This window comes from Rhinopithecus roxellana, chromosome 10 (genome assembly GCF_007565055.1).
Source record: "Rhinopithecus roxellana isolate Shanxi Qingling chromosome 10, ASM756505v1, whole genome shotgun sequence".
NCBI classification, from domain to species: Eukaryota; Metazoa; Chordata; class Mammalia; order Primates; family Cercopithecidae; genus Rhinopithecus; species Rhinopithecus roxellana.
Window position 1 is genome coordinate 99130566 of NC_044558.1, and position 20037 is coordinate 99150602.

At 39.2% G+C, this 20037-nt stretch overlaps 1 protein-coding gene across 8 annotated transcripts in view; it reads right to left on the reverse strand.

Annotated features, from left to right (window-relative positions):
- Positions 1–20037, reverse strand: part of RIC8B (RIC8 guanine nucleotide exchange factor B) — a 119449-nt gene that overhangs the window by 54612 nt on the left and 44800 nt on the right. For all 8 annotated transcript variants that reach the window (XR_004059605.1, XR_004059608.1, XR_004059604.1 and 5 more), the window contains exon 4: positions 10725–10819. Coding sequence is in view for 3 of the 8 variants with exons in the window: in XM_010381316.2 (XP_010379618.1) it covers positions 10725–10819 (95 nt within the window). In the remaining 5 variants the exon portion in view is untranslated. The remainder of the gene's footprint in view (positions 1–10724; positions 10820–20037) is intronic.

A 20037-nucleotide genomic window follows, 5' to 3' on the forward strand; every position in this document is an offset into this window, starting at 1 on the left:
GGTGAACTGGATTCAACAGAATAGTAGAGGAATCAGATAGTCACCACTTAAAGGAGTTTTTCTACGAAGAACAAGAGAGGACTACAGCAGCAGCAGGCGGGGAAGCTTCAAGAAAACTTTGCATGGAAAGACCCCTGAATCCTACTACTCTCAGTGCAATACCTTTTAACCCATAGTGACCAGGTCATTGTTCTCTAAATGTGCTGTAGACATATTCTCTTTTCTGTATTTGTCCATGTTTTCTCCTGCCTAGAACATTTTCATTCTTTAAGACTAGCTCAAACCTCATTTTATTCATTCAACAAATATAATATTTGCTATGCCTTGTGCTACGTGCCAGGTATAAAAAAGAAAATAAACTCCTTTTCCTAAGGGAAGGCAGCATAACATAATTTGTAAAGCACTGGGTTTGAATTCTAGTATGCCTTAGGCAAATTATATAACCTCTTCTAAGCCTAGTCCTACCTCTAAAATAAAGGAGCTTAAACTTACCAGGTTGATGTTGGTATTAAATGAAGAAAGGCATGCAAAGCATTCTTCCTGGCACATAGTAAATGTCAACAATTAAGGAGCTCCTGAACAGCAGACATATTCCACTATAAGAGGGAATAGCAAAAATTTGGAGGAATGAGAGATTATGGTACTTGTGGAGAACTGAAAACAGGTTCCTAAACCTAAAGCAAATGATAAGGCCTCTAAAGGAGGGGGTCTTAGTAGGTAATAAGACCAGAAAGGTCTATTCATGTATGTATGAAATGGGGTGGGGACATTATAAAAAGTCTTGTATGTTATGATAAGGTAACTTACTGATGACCTTAAACCAGAGTTGTGCTGGCAGAGGAGTAGATGCAGAAGCCTGATTATAGTGGGCTGAAGAATGAATAGCGGGTAAAGCCATGGAAACGGTAAGTACAAACCAGTAGTCTGCAAAGTGAGGTGGATGCAACCCTGGAGGTATATAAGATGATCCACTGGGTGTGGGAAGAAAATAGTCCTTTTTTTTTTTTGAGATGGAGTCTCGCTCTGTCGCCCAGGCTGGAGTGCAGTGGCCGGATCTCAGCTCAATGCAAGCTCCGCCTCCCGGGTTCATGCTATTCTCCTGCCTCAGCCTCCCAAGTAGCTGGGACTACAGGCGCCTGCCACCACGCCCGGCTAATTTTTTTGTATTTTCAGTAGGGATGGGGTTTCACTGTGTTAGCCAGGATGGTCTCGATCTCCTGACCTCGTGATACGCCTGCCTCGGCCTCCCAAAGTGTTGGGATTACAGGCGTGAGCCACCACGCCCAGCCACGATAGTTCTATTTTTATTAGTTTTATCTAGAAAGTTGAAAAGAAATTAAGCTTTACTAATATTTTATAAATGAATTGACACTGGTACCCAGACCTGAACCATAAATCAAATGTTCCCCATGTCACAAACAAATGCAAAGCATCTTGAGGGAAGAGTTAAAATTCCACGTTACAGAAGGGTAGCAGTGATGTCCTTCCTTCCTGGTCATTCATTCGCTTTCTTCACTGGTCATATTACAATTTACATATGCCCACTTAACTGGGTTTATATATTTTATCCAGTTTTAACTAAACCAATTCTTGTAAAATGAATAAACTATTTTAAATAAATCCTATAATACAAAGACACCAACATTGAAGATAATAAGTAGCATAAGCAAAAGATAAGAAAATGGCAGAGTCTTTTGTATGCCATATCATGAGTCAAAACAAGGACAATCCAAACAGATCTGACAAGAAGCTAGTTTTAGAAAAACTGGAAATTATCTGTAACATGAATTTACAACTACTACGATACTAAGGAGTCTTGCCTTAAGTACTGTATTAGTCCCATAAAGGAATAGCTGAGACCGGGTAATTTATATAAAGAAAGGCTTATTTGGCTTACAGTTTTGCAGGCTGTACAAGCATGACACGTGTATCTTATTGGCTTCTGGTGAGGGCCTCAGGAAGCTTACAATTATGGTGGAAGACGAAGGGAAAGCCGGTGTATCATACAGCAAGAGCGGGAGCAAGAAAGAAGGGGAGAAGGTGCTAGGTTCTTTTAACAGCTAGATCTCGAGTGATCACAGAGTGAGAACTCACTTGTTACAGGGAGGACAGCACCAAGCATTCATGAGGATCTACCCCCATGACTCAAACACCTCCCACTAGGTCCACCTCCAACATTGGAGGTCACCTTTCAACATGAGATTTGGTGGGGACAAAACATCCAAACATATCAAGTATCTAATGTGCCCAGAGCTATCAGCTAATGACAGTTCAAAGCCACCACAATTAACAAGGTACTTAAACAGTAATTGGTGCAGCACATAAAGAAAAACCTCTGCTATTTGATAATTTTTTTTTTTTGAGACAGAGTCTCACCCTGTCGCCCAGGCTGGAGTGCAGTGGTGCGATCTCAGCTCACTGCAACCTCTGCCTCCCAGGTTCAAGCAATTCTCCTGCCTCAGCCTCCCAAGTAGCTGGGACTACTGGCATGCATCATCACGTCCAGCTAATTTTGTATTTTTAATAGAGACGACATTTCTCTGTGTTGGTCAGGCTGGTCTCGAACTTCCAATTGGCCTCAATTGATCTGCCCACCTCAGCCTCCCAAAGTGCTGGGATTACAGGCGTGAGCCGCCATGCCCAGCTGATAATTTTAAAAGTCTGTGGCAGGTTAATTTTAAAAATCTATTTTAGCCGGGCGCGGTGGCTCAAGCCTGTAATCCCAGCACTTTGGGAGGCCGAGACGGGCGGATCACGAGGTCAGGAGATCGAGACCATCCTGGCTAACATGGTGAAACCCCGTCTCTACTAAAAAATACAAAAAAACTAGCCGGGCGAGGTGGCAGGCGCCTGTAGTCCTGGCTACTCGGGAGGCGGAGGCAGGAGAATGGCGTAAACCCAGGAGACGCAGCTTGCAGTGAGCTGAGATCCGGCCACTGCACCCAGCCTGGGCGACAGACAGAGTGAGACTCTGTCTCAAAAAAAAAAAAGAAAAGAAAAGAAAAAAATTGAAAAAAAAATCTATTTTAAAATATTAGTCTGTATGTTATCCCTTTTTATTGTTTATATATAATTTTATTATCTATTTCATATGTCAGCTTAGCAGCATATATATATAAGGTATATGTAAATAAATATATTCAAGGGTGTATTCAAAAATTTTTACTGATTAGGAATATGATCAAACTATTTAGAGGCTAATGGCACAGAAAACACTGTTAAAAAAACTTAGCTGTGAAGGGAAAGGAAGAAACAGGGTCATATCTCTGAGGTGATAAAGATCAAAGATTTTTTTTCCTCACAAAAGGGATAGATCTCAGCATGTCACATATTGAAGGGATAAAGCCCAAAGAAGAGACTGAAGAACGAGAAGAGGAGTTCAATGCTGAAATAAGGCCTCAAGAGGCAGAAGAAAAAGGTGTGGGCATGTTAACCTTGGGCAGGGAGAGAGCCACTTAATTTCCTGAGATTGGCAGAAAACAGGAAAGAACAGGTACATTTTACAGTACATTTATAGGTAGGGATGGGGAATTAAGGGTTTAAGAATGATCCTGCTTGACAGTTTCCAATTAGCCTCTTAAGAGGTCAGCAAGATCATCTATCTATCCATCCCTTCATCCAGTTAATATTTACTAAGCATTTACTAAGTATACCTGTTCTAGGTGTTGGGTATATAATGGCAGACAAGACAGACACAATCTTCACTCTTTTTAAGCATACAATTGTTTTTTTTTCTCAGATGGAGTCTTGCTCTGTCTTCCAGGCTGGAGTGCAGTGGCCCCATCTCAGCTCACTACAATCTCAGCCCCCAGGTTCAAGCAATTCTCCTGTCTCAGCCTCCTGAGTAACTAGGACTACAGGTGCCCGCCACCACACCCATCTAATTTTTATATTTTTTGTAGACACGCAGTTTCACAATGTTGGCCAGGCTGGCCTCGAACTCACGACGTCAGGCAATCCACCCACCTTGGCCTTCCAAAGTGCTGGGATTACATACAATTTAATGAAGGAGAGAAACAATAAACAAGTGGAAAAATAAAAGATGAAGATTATTTCAGTCAGTGATAAGTATCATGAAAAATAAAAAGCAGATGATAAGGTAGTGACAAGATATGTGTGTGTGTGGTGGCAGGGCGCTGGGAGGGGGGTCGTAACCTAAATTAGGCAATCACGGAAGGCCTGAGGAAGTGACATTTGAGCTAAGTTCTCAGTGTCAAGAAGGACTCAGCCTCTTAAAGATCTGGGAAAAGGATTCCAGGCAGTAGACAGAGAAAGTGTAAAGGCCCTAATAAGGAATCTGTGTCTAAGGAAGAGAAAGAAGAGCAGAGTAGCTTCAATACAGTCATGCAGATTGTGGAATGGTAGGCTCCTGGAGGCAAGGGAAGTGGCTCCTTGCCGTGCAAATGTGTTGCTTGGTAACAGAAACACGGATGCTGTTGGGGCAGAGAGTTGCCAAGGTGAAGGCCAACGCCTCAGATCCAATTCCATGGATTCATCCAATACAACACAACCAGAGATGGTTTCCCTCATTCAGAAGTTACTGGCATATTGCCATGATAACAGCATTCTGCCCAATTTATTAGGCAGAGACTCTGACACTTTAGCATGATATTCTGCCCTGAAGTCTTGTGGAAAGGGCTGAGATTTAATCCAGATGTCAGGCTTCAATGGCCATGCTAAGATGTATTTGAAGGCTTTAAGCTCTCTCATAATCTCACAACCCCTACCCCATGTTGCCAGGCCACCCCAAATATCCATAAATAAAAACTAAGTAAAAACATGTTATCTTCTGAGGATAAGGGGGTGCAGAAGGCCTTTAGAGAGTTGCAAAGGTTTGGCAGAATCATACACATAGAATGAAAGCAGGAACTGACCAGGGGAAACAGATTTTCTACATGAGACTGCATATCATAAACACATGTACAGTGATAAAAATTTTTTTCCTCTTAATCCTTAAGATAGAGAAAAGCCATGAAAAGACTTAAAGTAGAAATCTGCTTTTTGAAAAATACCTCTGTGTGCAGTGGAGAAGATGGAGCCATCTGTCAGGCTAGGTAAAACTTTCCCTTAGGGCTCAGCAGCCTATGGAGAAAGAAGGTGGGCTGACAGATCTAGGGTTGAGTGCTTTAAGACTGGCAGGACACGGTAATGGAGTGGAGTAGGTTGAAATGATGAACAAATGTTTTAGAATAGAGATGGAAGAAAGGAAATCTACAAGAGGACTTACAGATAGGAGAAAAAGGAATCATCAGAGGACTAGAGGTCTGGAAAAGGCCAGGACAGGTATCATTTGAGCAAGGAAGACTTTCTTATCATGACAGACCATACTGACGTTGCCCTTTGAATTCTATTAGCAATTATTATTTGAATAATTTACTGGGAGACTACTCAAAAAATATCTGTGATATCTCTCTATTCTTGTCTTGAATTGTTATTTAGCTTTTCATAACATTTATGTCTTTTCTCCTTATTAAAAAAATAAAGCAGATGATAAGACAGTGACAAGATATGTGTGTGCGGGGGAGGGGGGTCTTAATCTAAACTGGACAGTAAGGGAATTTAGTCTCCATGTTCCTCCAGGTATACATTGTGAAGTCTCTAAGAACAGTGCTCAGCTATAGTTCAGAAAACATCTGTTCACCTAGATGACTGTCATTTACAGAGAGTCAGCTTAAAGAGTTAAGAGCTTTATGCTAACAACAAAACCAACCCAAACCCCTTCTCGATCTCTCCAAAGTAAATTCTCCTTTTCTGTATAAGTATATAAACTTATTCATGTCTAATACAGCACTCATCAAAACAACTCTACTTATTTACTTACAAATCTGTCTTATCTATCGATTAGCGAGTCATGGAGAACAGAGACTGTGCTGTATTCATCTTTGTTACTCAACATAGTGCCTAACACATAGCAGTGCTTAATTAATAAACAGAAATGAAATCACTCAATTTTCAAACATGTATTAAAAGTCTGCCTTGTGTAATTAGAAGACTGAGTATTGTTAAAATATTAATACAACCCAAAGAATTCTACAGGTTCAATGCAATCCTTATGAAAATCCCCATGACATTCTTTTGAGAAATAGAAAAACCCACCTTAAAATTCATATGGAATCTCAAGGGACTCTGAATAGCCAAAATAATCTTGAAAAAGAACAAAGCTGGAGAACTCACTCACACTTACTCATTTCAAAACTTACTATAAAGCTACAGTAACCAAAACAGTGTATTACTGGCCTGAAGCCATACAGACAAATGAAATAGAACAGAGAGCTCAGAAATAAGCTCTCACATATATATATATATTCAAAGGTTTGGTAGAATCATATATACAGGATGAAAGGGGGAACTAACCAAGAATAACAGATTTTCCACATGAGACTACATATCATAAATACTTGCACGATGATCCCCCACCAATCTTGCTGCCAGAAAGTTTTCTCTTAATCCTTAAGACAAAGAGGAGCCAAAACAAGATTTAAAGCAGACATTTGCTTTTGAAAAACACCTCTGTGTGCAGTGGAGAAGATGGAGCCATCTTAATGAATAAATGAAAAGAGTTATGGAGATGGATGGTGGTGATGGTTGCACATTAAATAGAACCACCAAATTGTACACTTAAAAGATGGCAAATTTTATAACTGTATTTTACCACTACAAAAAAAAACTGAAAGAAGACTGCTATGTTTAAGACATTATATTTAGCATTGTAATAAGCTGTTATTAGGTATTGTATTGCCTATACTGTCCCCTTCAATATGTGAGACAAAATGAATTAGTCTAAACAAAGAAACAGTAACAAAAAGCTTTAGAAATACCAACGTACTCAGTGAGTAAAAGAAAACGAGATTGAGAGCCTAAAATAAATTAAATCAGATCTGATCTTTCCCTCTTCTCATCAGCATATAGGCCATCCTGATTTCTTCCCTTCTCTCCAAAATAAAATAAAACCACAACGACATGCCAACTTTTTTGGGCTAAGTATTTCTGCATAAGCTTGTTGATTATGGACTGGAGTGCCGAAAATACTTTCAGGCACACAGAGATGAAGAGAATTAGGATGTCCTTCAATGAGGCAAAAAAGGTGGATCATACCAACAACCTACCTGTTACCATTAAGTATAGACAAAAAGGAAATGAAAGAGAATAGATTTAAAAAACCATCTAAAATGTTGATTAGTGGAAATCAAGGTCAAGTTCTGCTATCTTTGTGCCTAACTCATTTCATCTCTATGTCCACGACCTCTTGACTTCTCTGAAAAAAAATGGCACTTTCTTACAAAGACAGAAAAAGCTGCCAGGCTGTTTTTTTTTTAAACTTACTTTTCTCCGAAAGCACCTTTATAGGCTCCTAACATGCATATATCATAGGACTTATCTGGCTTCAGAAACATTTGGATTAAAAGAAAGATATCTTTACATGATCACAGGATAAACATAGGCATAGTTCCTAAACAGCATATCAAAATCAACAAACAACTATTAAAGAAATATTTAAAACAGTAAATATTCTAAAAGCCAGTATGTTTATCATAATATTAATAGAAGTAGCACATCAGTGGCACAGTGGCAGTGGTGGCAGCAGCAGCAGCAAGTGCCATTTACTGATTGTTTTCTCGTTGCCAGGGAAGAGGCGCTTTATGAACCTCTCATTTAATCATCATCACAACTCTTTGGGTTTGATGATAATGCAGAACCATACACTATACTACCCAGGGTTACCTATTTTATTAAACTTTTCTTTAAAGCAAATCAAAGTGTCCAAAAAACAGTAAAAACAAACTTAGAAAATAACTTTTAAAAATGGACTTTGAGATGTTACTTTGAAATCCTTTAGAAAAATTTTTATGCTTAAAACACACACACAGAAAAACTGTTTTCAGGGGATTCCTAAAATAGCACTTTGAGGTTAGTGCCATTTTCATTGTATTTAAATGGATTAGCCTACAGTCATTACTGCTCAAAATGATACTAATAACTCTAATTCTGATTAAAGGAACATGCAAGGCCATTCCAGATAAACTGTTAAGTCAGCAGCAACCTCAATCTCCCAGGAAAGTCTTTGAGAAATACTCATAGATCCTGTCTGTGGCTCTAGGGATACTCCTTACTTGCAGTGAAGCTGATATCAAAGTAACTGTTAAGATAAAAGAAAATTTAAAGAAAAAAGCAAGCATCACTAAGGAAAATAAATCTGACTTTAAAAAAAAATCTTTATTTTAAAAACCTCTATTATATAGTTTTGCTCTCTTTCAACAAATACTGGGTGCTGCGTCAAGATATTAAATTCATTATTCGGAGAAATCTTTGGCAATGTATTTGTGACTAGTACAGCAATTTTGGTCAAAGTGCTTTTCTTTCACATCCTTGTATGATTCTTTAACTTGTGATATCTGACTTCTTAAAAAAAAAATCAATTTACGCCGGGTGCGCTGGCTCACGCCTGTAATCCCAGCACTTTGGGAGGCCGAGGCGGGCAGATCACGAGGTCAGGAGATCGAGACTATCCTGGCTAACACAGTGAAACCCCGTCTCTACTAAAAATACAAAAAAATCAGCCAGGCGTGGTGGCGGGCGCCTGTAGTCCCAGCCACTTGGGAGGCTGAGGCAGGAGAATGGCATGAACCCGGGAGGCAGAGCTTGCGGTGAGTCGAGATCGCGCCACTGCTCTCCAGCCTGGGTGACAAAGTGAGACTCTGTCTCAAAAAAAAAAAAAAAAATCAACTTACTCTTGGGCTTATAAGACCATTTTCTTTTAGTTTTAGGGTCCAAATTTCTAGTGTCTCTTAATTACGAAAAAAATTACATTGGGTCAAAATGCTTAATAAAATCTTGTTAGGATATGATTTATTGTAGTTAATCTGATTTTTTTAAAGGTACTGTTTTAAGAAAACTAAAGGAATGTTTGATTTGTAGCTACAGAAAAAAGTTACACTTTTAATCAAGAAGAAAACAGTCTTTTGACAGGCTGCAGGGCAGGGAGTACACTGAGATAACCTACCAGCAAATTCAGTACAATATCAAATAATAAGTTGCTGATCATAACTAAAATAATATGGATTTGATTGAAAAATAACAATTAAGCATATGTTTCATTTTACACTCTGGCTGTGTTTCTATAGTTTTATTTAAGCCATATTTTGGAAAATTGAATATTTTAAGCGTTCAAAAAGGAATTTCTACTACTAAGAATAACCCTATGTTAAATGTAGAGTTAATGCCAAAGTAATTTGCTTGCAGATATGAGTTTATTTGAATTGTTTAAAACGTCATTTGTATTCATGTATAATAAAGCACTATGAGTTGTATCATGATGAAGTCAGAACTCTTGTTACAAATCTGATCCAGAATGGAAAGAGAACTGGAAAAATGCATTAATTCTTATTCAGTTGTTCTCAGAGTATGATAAATTTTTACAGCAGTCCATTAATAGTTCTCATGGACAAGTTGCAAAATTTGAACTATTTTGTTTATTTATTTGCGGCAGGATCTCACTTTGTCACCCAGGCTGGAGTGCAGTGGCGGAATCTCGGCTCATGGCAACCTTTGCCTTCCGAGGTTCAAGAGATTCTCCCACCTCAGCCTCCCAAGCAGCTGGGACTACAGACGTGTGCCACCACACCCAGCTAATTTTTGTATTTTTAGTAGAGATAGGGTTTTGCCAGGCTGAGCTCAAGTGATATGCCCACCTCAGTCTCCCAAAGTGCTAGTGTTACAGGCATGAGCCACGGCACCCAGCTGAACTATTTTATATATTTTATTTATTTTTAAAATTAATTTTATTTATTTTTTGAGATGCAGTCTCACTCTGTTGCCTAGGCTGGAATGCAGTGGTGCGACCTTGGTTCACTGCAACCTCCAACTCCCAGGTTCAGCGTTTCTCCTGTCTCAGCCTCCTGAGTAGCTGGGATTACTGGCATGTACCATCATGCCCAGCTATGTTTTTTGTATTTTTGGTAGACACAGGGTTTCACCATGTTGTCCAGGCTGGTCTCGAACTCCTGACCTCAAGTGATCCACCTGCCTTGGCCTCCCAAAGTGTTGGGATTACAGGCATGAGCCACCATGCCCAGCCTATTTTATATATTTTAATACTAGACACTATGCCCTAATTCTTTCAAGTTTTTTAAAAAAATAAAACTATCATTGCCAAAATATATACTTTTTGGTAAGTACTCTTCAAATGAAATTAGTCAGAGTACTGGTTAAGTGTAGTAATTAAAAGCAGGGTTTAAATCCCAGTTCTTCCACTTGTTAGGGCTGTATAATCTCAGAGAAATTGCTTGATCTTTCTATGCATCAGTTTCCTCATATTGAAAGGGAAAAATTGCAGAATCTACCTTATAATGTTGGTGTGGTGATTAAAAGAAGTTAATCTTTATAAAACACTTAGCAAAATGCCACAGGGTAAGTGTTCAATAACTGTGTACTATTACTGTTGTGCTGGATAAAACCAAGAACAGCAACTATTTGTGGCATTTGCAACAAATGCCAAATTCTCTTCTCCTGTTGAGCCTCAATGTAACAAAGTGAAAGGGGGCACATAAAAATTTCTCACCAGGGCACAGTAATGATTTCCATGATCATGATTTCTGACCTACCAGTTACCTGATTTACTGCAGTATTTTCACTTCCTTGTGCTTATAACAATTGAAATTAGATGCATAAAACCAACAAGAACTGATGACGTCCTTCATTGCGATGTCAATACAGAGCTTACCCACCTGTGTAGCTCTTCTGTTTTGTCTTCAGTTGGACCTACGATTAGTAAACAATGACGAAGGACAGCTGCCATTACACGGAACTGATGAGAATCACTCTATGGCAAATAAAAAAGAGGAGAGGAAAAATTGGGGGTTGAATGCCTTAACAGTGGGGTCTGCTACTTTACTACATCTCTTGCCCACCCCAAACAATCATGCTTATACCATACATTGTAGATGGCAGAATATCCTAGGAAGAATTCCTGAGGCAATACTAAGTAAACAGTCACTATCTCATATGAACAACCATAACCACTTCCAGAAATGCTGACCTAGCCACTCTGGTTTACCTTCTTAAGATTCAATTCCACTAGAGATTTTTTTTCATTTCCAAAAAGCCGAAATTCGTTTGTTGCATGGTGCACTGTTCCAATTTACTAATCATTATAAAAGTTCCAACAGATGTGATGCTACCAGGTTATTTCAGAGACTGGTTGTACATCCTTAATAAAAATGTCTCATCTTAACTTTCAAAGCAATAAATCCACCAACTTCATTTTAATCAATCTTAATATCCTAATTCCCCCAGAACTACCAGCAAGTAATGAAAAACAAGTGATCTCCAATATTTACTCATTGGCAGTGGTATTAAAGAGACACAGGCAGTTAGAGCAAAGAAGGCAAACAGCAGGAAATAAACTAAGCCCTGAATAATCATTTGGTTTACTTCTTCATTTTTAGTGAGATCTTGGACCATTACACTTTCTTTAATTATCTGCATCAAAGTCATTATCTTTCTTCTTCCAGATTTTAAATAATTAAGAAGACATATGAAATTAGAGATAATTGTGATAGAGAGCCTGGATATGCCATATTTCAGGAAGACTTCAACTACCTCAAAAACTACTAAAAAATTATAAAACTTTTTTTTTTTTTTTTTTTTTTTATTATTTTTTTTTTTTTGGAGACGGAGTTTTGCTGTTGTCACCCAGGCTGGAGTGCAATGGTGTGATCTCAGCTCACCACAACCTCTGCCTCCTGGGTTCAAGCAATTCTCCTGCTCAGCCTCCTGAGTAGCTGGGATTACAGGTGCCCGCCACCACACCTGGCGAATTTTTATTTTTGTATTTTTAGTAGAGACAAGGTTTTTTCACCATGTTGGCCAGGTGGGTCTTCAACTCCTGACCACAGGTGATCCACACGCCTCAACCTCCCAATGTGCTGGGATTACAGGTGTGAGCCACCGCGGCTGGCCAAAACTTCTTAATGTATCATTGATTTCAAGTCCGTGTGAAGTGATATATTTTCATAAGTTATACACATATATCTTATATTCATATATAGAACTCACATAACCCTTCTAGGAAGATGTCTCTCATAAAATCTAGCAAGCAATTAGAGCACACTTTCACAACTCATAATGTGGACAATAATATTTTAAACATAACATCATCATGTATAGAGTTGGATGAGAAGAGGGCCTCAGTGGCCTAATGGAAATAAAGGCACTGCACTTGCGGTCAGGAGTCTAGGCTGTCACTTCAGACAAGTCATATAGTTTCTCCAAGCCTCAGTTTCCCCACATAAATCTCCAAATACTGGAGGGTTCTGTCAGGGTTACAAAGGATTAAAGAAAATGATATGCATGAAAGTGCTTTAATACTTTCAATAAAACATTTGAAGGTTAGGGGGAAGGATAACAGAGGAAGGGAACAAAAGGCAAGACTGATAAGAGCTGAAACAAATGATAAATCATTGTAGGGGGAAAGGGGAAAAACAAAGAGGGACTACTGGAATGACAGACTCTAAGACTGGCAGGGTTGGAATGAATGTTGTCCCATTCACTATCCATCTCAAACACCTGAATTAAAATTCTCTCATATGTTAAATACCCATGTGAAACGCATTCATTACTTAACTCTTGATAAGATCATATTTCCCTTGGTTTTAAAAATTAACTAGGGATTACACTTCCTTTTAAATTATATTTTCCTTTATTTTAGATAATAATCTATTTTCATGCTGATGTTGACAGGCTTTCGTAAATCTATCCATTTTGGTCTTTTCATTATTTGCAGCTGCAAAGCAAAATTCTACTTTTTACCCTAGTTCTACCTTTTCCAGTTTTGGTAACATCAGTTCCCAGGTTGTACCCTATGTCTACAATGTCCTCTTTTACTCTAAATCCACTAAATTAGCTCCATTTCTCTACTCAAAACAACTACTAAAATCCCTGGATTGTTTGCCTCTGCTCTGCATCACTGGTTCCTTTGCGCACTCCAGGTCTCAGTTAAAGTATCTTCTCTGAGACGACTCTTTTTTCTCTCATGAAATCATAATTTGTAATTTCACATTTGTTTACTTGCATATACTTTGTTTCCTCCACTAATCTATTACCTTAATGAGGAAAGAGGGTGTGTGTTTAATAGGTCATCAATAAATTTTAATGTAAAGTATACTGTACAAACAGAAACATGCACAAATCATAAGTGCAGAGCTAAATTTTGACAAAGTAAGCACACCCATATAACCAATATAAAAATCATGCAATGGGCCGGGCGCGGTGGCTCAAGCCTGTAATCCCAGCACTTTGGGAGGCTGAGGCGGGAGGATCAAGAGGTCAGGAGATCGAGACCATCTTGGCTAACACGGTGAAACCCCGTCTCTACTAAAAATACAAAAAATTAGCCGGGCGTGGTGGTGGGCGCCTGTAGTCCCAGCTACTCAGAGGCTGAGGCGGGAGAATGGCATGAACCTGGGAGGCGGAGCTTGCAGTGAGCCGAGATCGCGCCACTGCACTCCAGCCTGGGCGACACAGCCAGACTCCGTCTCAAAAAAAAGAAAAAAAAATCATGCAATGCCAAGATTAAGAATCCCAGAATTCTTTCCATACCCCCTTCAAATGACCATCTTCTGTCCGTCATGGGTAATTCTAACTTGTTAATGTCACAGGTAGTTTGGTTGTTACTGAACTTTATACGTATAGAATCATAAAATACAGACTCTTGTGTTAGTTTGTGAGATTCATTCACATTACTCTGTGTAGTTGCAGTCTGTTCTTTGTCACTGTTTGAGAGCAGTGCTATCTGAAGTATGTTTGTGTTTCACTGCTGCTCTCCACCCTGTTCATCACTGGTCTGCAACACCAGGAGTACAGAAGGTATATGTGAACATTTAGAAACTTTTGAGCAGTTTGGCATTGTGTATAATATTGTATTACACAAGAGTTTCATTCTGACAGATTTTTAGAGAAAAAAGTCTGGTCCTTCACCTACAGATAGGTTAAGAAAGCACTGCTATATAGTATTCCAATGTATGAATATGCCACAATTTACTTATCTACTCTACTCCTGATTGACACTTGGATTGTTTCCAGCTTGGGGCTATCTCGAAAAGCGCTGTTGTTAACATAATTTTTACATGTCATTTGATATCGACAGGTATACACCCTAGAGAGGAGATGCTGAGTCATAGGTTATATCCATATGTCAAGCTTTACAAGGTACTGCTAAGTGTTTCCAAATACTTACACCAATTTATACCCCACCAGTTGCTCTACAGGGGCACCAATCAATACTTGTTAGAGTCAGCCTTTTTAATTTTAGTCATTCTCACGGATGTGTAGTGATTTCTTGGTTGTAGTATGCATTTTTCTGGTGACTAATAAAGTTGGACACCTTTTCATGTGTTTATTACTCATTGGGATATCTCTTTGGTGAAGTTCCTGTTCAAGTCCTTTGCTGATTTTTCTATTGGGGTGTCTGATTTTTATTTTTATGGGTTTGTAGGACTTTTTAATGTATTCTGAAGAGAGTCACTGCACATATCCTCCTCCTGGTGTCTTGCCTTTTTGCTTCTTTTGATGAATTCACTTTAATGAAAATCAATGTCATTTCTTTTCTTTATGGTAGGATCCTTATTTTGTCCTGTTTTAGAAATCTTTGCTTATTTAAGAAATGTTTGATTTGTATGAGATAAAGTCATGAAGATACTCTTCAGTGAGCTTTATTATTTACCTTGTATATTTAGGTCTCTTATCCATCTCAAATTAATTTTTTGTGTATGGTATAAGATAGGGATTCAAATTCATTTTTTTCCACATGGCCATACAATTTATAAAGCCCCGTTTATTAAAAAGCCCATTCTTTCACTACTGTACTTCAAAGTTACCTGTAAGTCAGCTGACGGTATCAACTCTATTTATTCTATTCCATTAATTTATGTCTCAATAAATATTTGTTGGATAAGTGCTATCATTTAAGAAGTCTTAACACAGTAAACACTATTTTCTACTGTTGGTTATTCTACTGTGTGACTTCCCACAAGTAATTGAAACTCTCTGATCTTCACTGTCATTTGTCAAATGGGGTTAATGCTCCTGTCTCACAAAGATGCCAGCAATGAAATGCAATTGCTTTTCATAAAACATTATATAAACACAGCTTTTATTACTGTTTATTAATTGCTTCCTGATTTAGTTTTGATATTTTCAGGGCATCAATAGTCTCTCCTCCTGAAATGATACCACCTTCAAAGGCTGAGAGAGAAAAGAAGTCCGTAAGGATGAAGGGCAAAGGAAGAGAAAGAGAGCAAGCAGGCTTGGTTATGATAGTGAAAATCAAAATGAGGTAACATTAAAACAGAGAAAAAAACTCAGGAAATTCTTTGGGATCTCTTTATATAGCTTTCACATCTTAATTACAGATTCCACTACTGCATATTTCCTTCAAGGTCTCTAAAATAATCATGGAACTAACCCCTTTTGTGACATTCCTAATTAACTTCTATGGACACTCACTATGGACACTCACTGTTTTATCTCATTCAAATGACTACTCAGATACTTGTACTTCTCTGTGTGCACTGGGTTCTCTGTTTCTAACATGCCTGCTGGTATGTGCTTTCTTATTACGTTGCACTGATACCTTGGAAGCACAGGAGAAGGGAATGTGGTCTTCATTCTAGGGATCCCTTACAGCCCCAAGAATAACATGCTCTCTTCCATCAACAGAGATATTTAGAAAAGTGTTAAAGCAGGAGTAAGACAAGACCATTTCAATTAACTTTTCTAAAACTGACTTTGTATCCTGCTAAAGAAATCAACTGGCTTTTTAAAACACACTACACCTTTAGGAAAGGGAGACAGAGGTTGATTCTACATGTGGAAATAAGGCTAGCTACATTTCCCATCGAATGGAAAGCAACTCCAAATTAATCTGCTGATGGCATCAGCAGGCAGGCACGAATTTAACACTGAGGCATGAATCTAAAATGAACAAATTGCAATAATTTGTTAAACCTCAAGAAAAACCTAGTCATTAATTCTCTATTTTTGGTGAACTATAAATGAAAGTGGTCATAAAAATAACTAAAAGAGTTTAAAACCAAATGTTTGCATTTTCTGTAACTATAAAGCTGTGAAATAGGCAAAGATTTTAAAAAGTGAAATGTCCAGGGTTTGAAAAGGCATAAACCAACAATATTTTTCTGAAGGTAAATTTGGCAACATATATAAAAACACCTTGAAACTTTGAAACCCTCTGGCCCACCAATTTCAGGAACGCATCTACAAAAATTTTATAAGAAAAATCACTAGAATTTAAAATGGCAAGCAACTGCAAACAATCTTTTAATTGTCTTCAAAAGGGAGATTTGTTAAAGGTTGATACATCTGTCCTTAGGTAGGAATACTCCTAAGTATAAAACACTGACATATATATTTTTAAAATATTTATCTATTTTTAAACTTCTTTTTTTTTTTCCTGAGAAAGAGACGCTGTTACCCAGGCGAGAGTGTGGTGGCACAACCATGCAGCCTTAACCTTCTGGGCTCAAGAGATCCTCCCACCTCAGCCTCCCAAGTAGCTAGGACTATAGGCACATGCCACAATGCCTGGATAATTTTTATCTTTTTTTATTTTTTGTAGAGATCAGGTCTCACTATGTTGCCCAGGCTGGTCTTAAACCTGTGGGCTCAAGCCATGCTCCTGCCTCAGCCTCCCAAAGTGCTAGGATTACAGGCCTGAGCCACCACTGCACCTAGCCATATTCTTCATTTTCATAGGCCTCTTTATAAGTATGTATTATTTCACAAGAAGTTAGAAGGTGGTTGTCAAAAATTTCTTTTGGGTTGCAGAATCCATTTTATCCCCCAAATTAAATCTTAATTACAACCTATATTTAAAGAAAAGCAATAGCAATAGCAGGAACAATTGGTGCTCTGTATTTAAAGTGAGGCTGAGGAACTTGGAACACTGTCCAATTGCTCCCAGAGCCCACTGCTAGAAACCTTATGGCTTAAAGAAACACATGTTGAAAACCTACTCTTTTTTTTTTTTTTTTTTTTTTTGAGACAGAGTCTCGCTCTGTCGCCCAGGCTGGGGTGCAGTAGTGCGATCTTGGCTCACTGCAAACTCCGCCTCCCGGATTCACGCCACTCTCCTGCCTCTGCCTCCCAAGTAGCTGGGACTACAGGCGCCCTCCACCATGCCCAGCTAATTCTTTGTATTTTTAGTAGAGATGGGTTTTCACCATGTTAGCCAGAATGGTCTTGATCTTCTGACCTTGTGATCTGCCTGCCTCGGCCTCCCAAAATGCTGGGATTACAGGCGTGAGCCACCACACCCGGCCGAAAACCTACTCTTTATGAACTTTTATTATGAAGAAAAAAGACTAAGATTATTAAATGACTGCATTTTTGTAAAAATGTACATATATATTTGTTTATCTGCTATACAATTAAGAATAGTTAGAAAGATATACTCCAGCTGGGCGCAGTGGCTCACACCTGTAATCCCAGCACTTTGAGGGGCTGATGCGGGCGGATCACAGAAGTCGGTAGTTTGAGACCAGCCTGACCAACATGGAGAAATCTCGTCTCTACTAAAAATACAAAATTAGCCAGGGGTGGTGGCGCATGCCTGTAATCCCAGGTACTCGGGAGGCTGAGGCAGGAAAATAACTTGACCCAGGAGGCAGAGGTTGCGGTGAGCCAAGATTACATCATTGCACTCCAGCCTGGGCAACAAGAGGGAAACTCCATCTCAAAAAAAAAAAGAAAGATACACACCAAAAGAGGCAAACAGTGCTTGGTGCAGTAGCTTACATCTGTAATCCCAACTACTTGGGAGGCTGAGGTAGGAGGATTGCTTGAGGCTACGAGTTCAGGACCAGCCTGAACAACATAGCAAGACCCATGTCTTAAAAGAATAAAAAACAGGTTGGGCACGGTGGCTCACGCCTGTAATCTCAGCACTTTGGGAGGCCGAGGCAGGCAGACCACAAGGTCAGGAGATGGAGACCATCAACACGGTGAAACTCCGTCTCTACTAAAAATACAAAAAACTTAGGGCGTGGTGGCGGGCACCTGTAGTCCCAGCTACTCAGGAGGCTGAAGCAGGAGAAAGGCGTGAACCTGGGAGGCAGAGCTTGCAGTGAGCCGAGATCGTACCACTGCACTCCAGCCTGGGCAAGAGAGCGAGACTCCATCTCAAAAATAAATAAATAAATAAAAAAAAAATAATTAGCTGAGTGTGGTGGCCTGCACTTATAGTCCCAGCTACTCGGGAGGACAGCTTGAGCACAAGAGTTTGAGGCTGCAGTGAGCTATGATCACACCACTGCATTCCAGCCTAGGCAACAGACAAGATCCTATTTCTTTAGTTAAAAAAAAGAGGCCAGGCGCAGTGGCTCATGCCTGTAATCCTAGCACTTGGGGAGGACGAGGACCAGCCTGGCCAACATGGTAAAACGCCGTCTCAACTAAAAATACAAAATTAGCCAGGCGTGGTGGCGCATGCCTGTAATCCCAGTTACTCTGGAGGATGAGGCAGGAGAATTGCTTGAACCCGGGAGCCAGAGGTTGCAGTGAGCTAAGATTGCGCCACTACACTCCAGCCCAGGCGACAGAGCAAGACTGGCTCAAAAAAAAAAAAAAGAAAAGAAAAAAGAAGAAAAAAGTGCTTATCTTTTGAGTGGTGAGTTTACAGGTAATTTGTATTTTCTTATTGCTTATATGCCTTTTTCCTCGATATTATACAATGAGCATATATTATTTTCATAAAAAGGAAAATAACGTTTATTTTAAAAGTTGGATTCTTCTGTACCACAAGTTTTCCATATCCTTTTATTTCAGTCACTGTTTTAAAATTCTGGCAATTCTTTAGGGGCTTGCCCAATTGAAGTAAACTGTCTTTTGTCTGACAATCAAGGAGCTACTAAAATCCAGGTAAATGGGCTCTTAGAAGCAAGTTTCTTTGTACTCTGGTGAAAGACTTTCTTTATGCCACGTTGTGGGTCCCTCACTAGAAAGTACCCTATGCTTTGGTCTCTGTCTTTCATACACTGTTTAACTTCCAAAAAATGTTCATCCCCCAATTTTTTATCCCCTGGTTTTTCAAATGGCTAAATTATTCTGTTTTCAGATCTCAGGAGACACCTTCAGAAAATTTCTCTTACTAAGTATTCTCAATCAATGTGCTCTTTCTCTCCTAGCACTTAAGAGAATTTGAATTATATATGTGTTTACTGATTTATTACCTATCTCACCTAAAAAAACTGAAGTTTCATGAAGGCAAAGACAATGCCTATTCTTTGCCAAAATATTACACAATGGCCGGGCACGGTGGCTCAAGCCTGTAATCCCAGCACTTTGGGAGGCCGAGACGGGTGGATCACGAGGTCAGGAGATCGAGACCATCCTGGCTAACACTGTGAAACCCCGTCTCTACTAAAAAATACAAAAAACTAGCCGGGCGAGGTGGCGGGCGCCTGTAGTCCCAGCTACTCGGGAGGCTGAGGCAGGAGAATGACGTAAACCCAGGAGGCAGAGCTTGCAGTGAGCTGAGATCCGGCCACTGCACTCCAGCCTGGGCGATAGAGCGAGACTCCGTCTCAAAAAAAAAAAAAAAAAAAATATTACACAATGCTCGGCATAATGTCTAGCAATTGACCATAAATATTCACTGACTGACAGACTGATTGGATGAATGAATGACTAAATGTCTGCTAAAAGTTGACTCTGGAAACTCATGAAGACATTCTTATCCAACTGGGTTGGCAAGAATCTTATTTTCAATAGTATTTAAATTTCTGAGCACTTCAATAATAACCCAGAGTCACATTAAATGTATATATTTTATGATGGCTATATCAACTGACTCACAACGGGTACTAGGTCAGAGATACCCGCTCCAGGATTATGGATCCTTTTCATGTATCTTTTGGAGATTAAATATTCTATAACACAGAATGAGTATTCGCTACTTCAACATTTTCTAAAGCTTCTTCTAGCTCCGATATTACTTATAACTGAAGTACACTAATGAGGGATAAT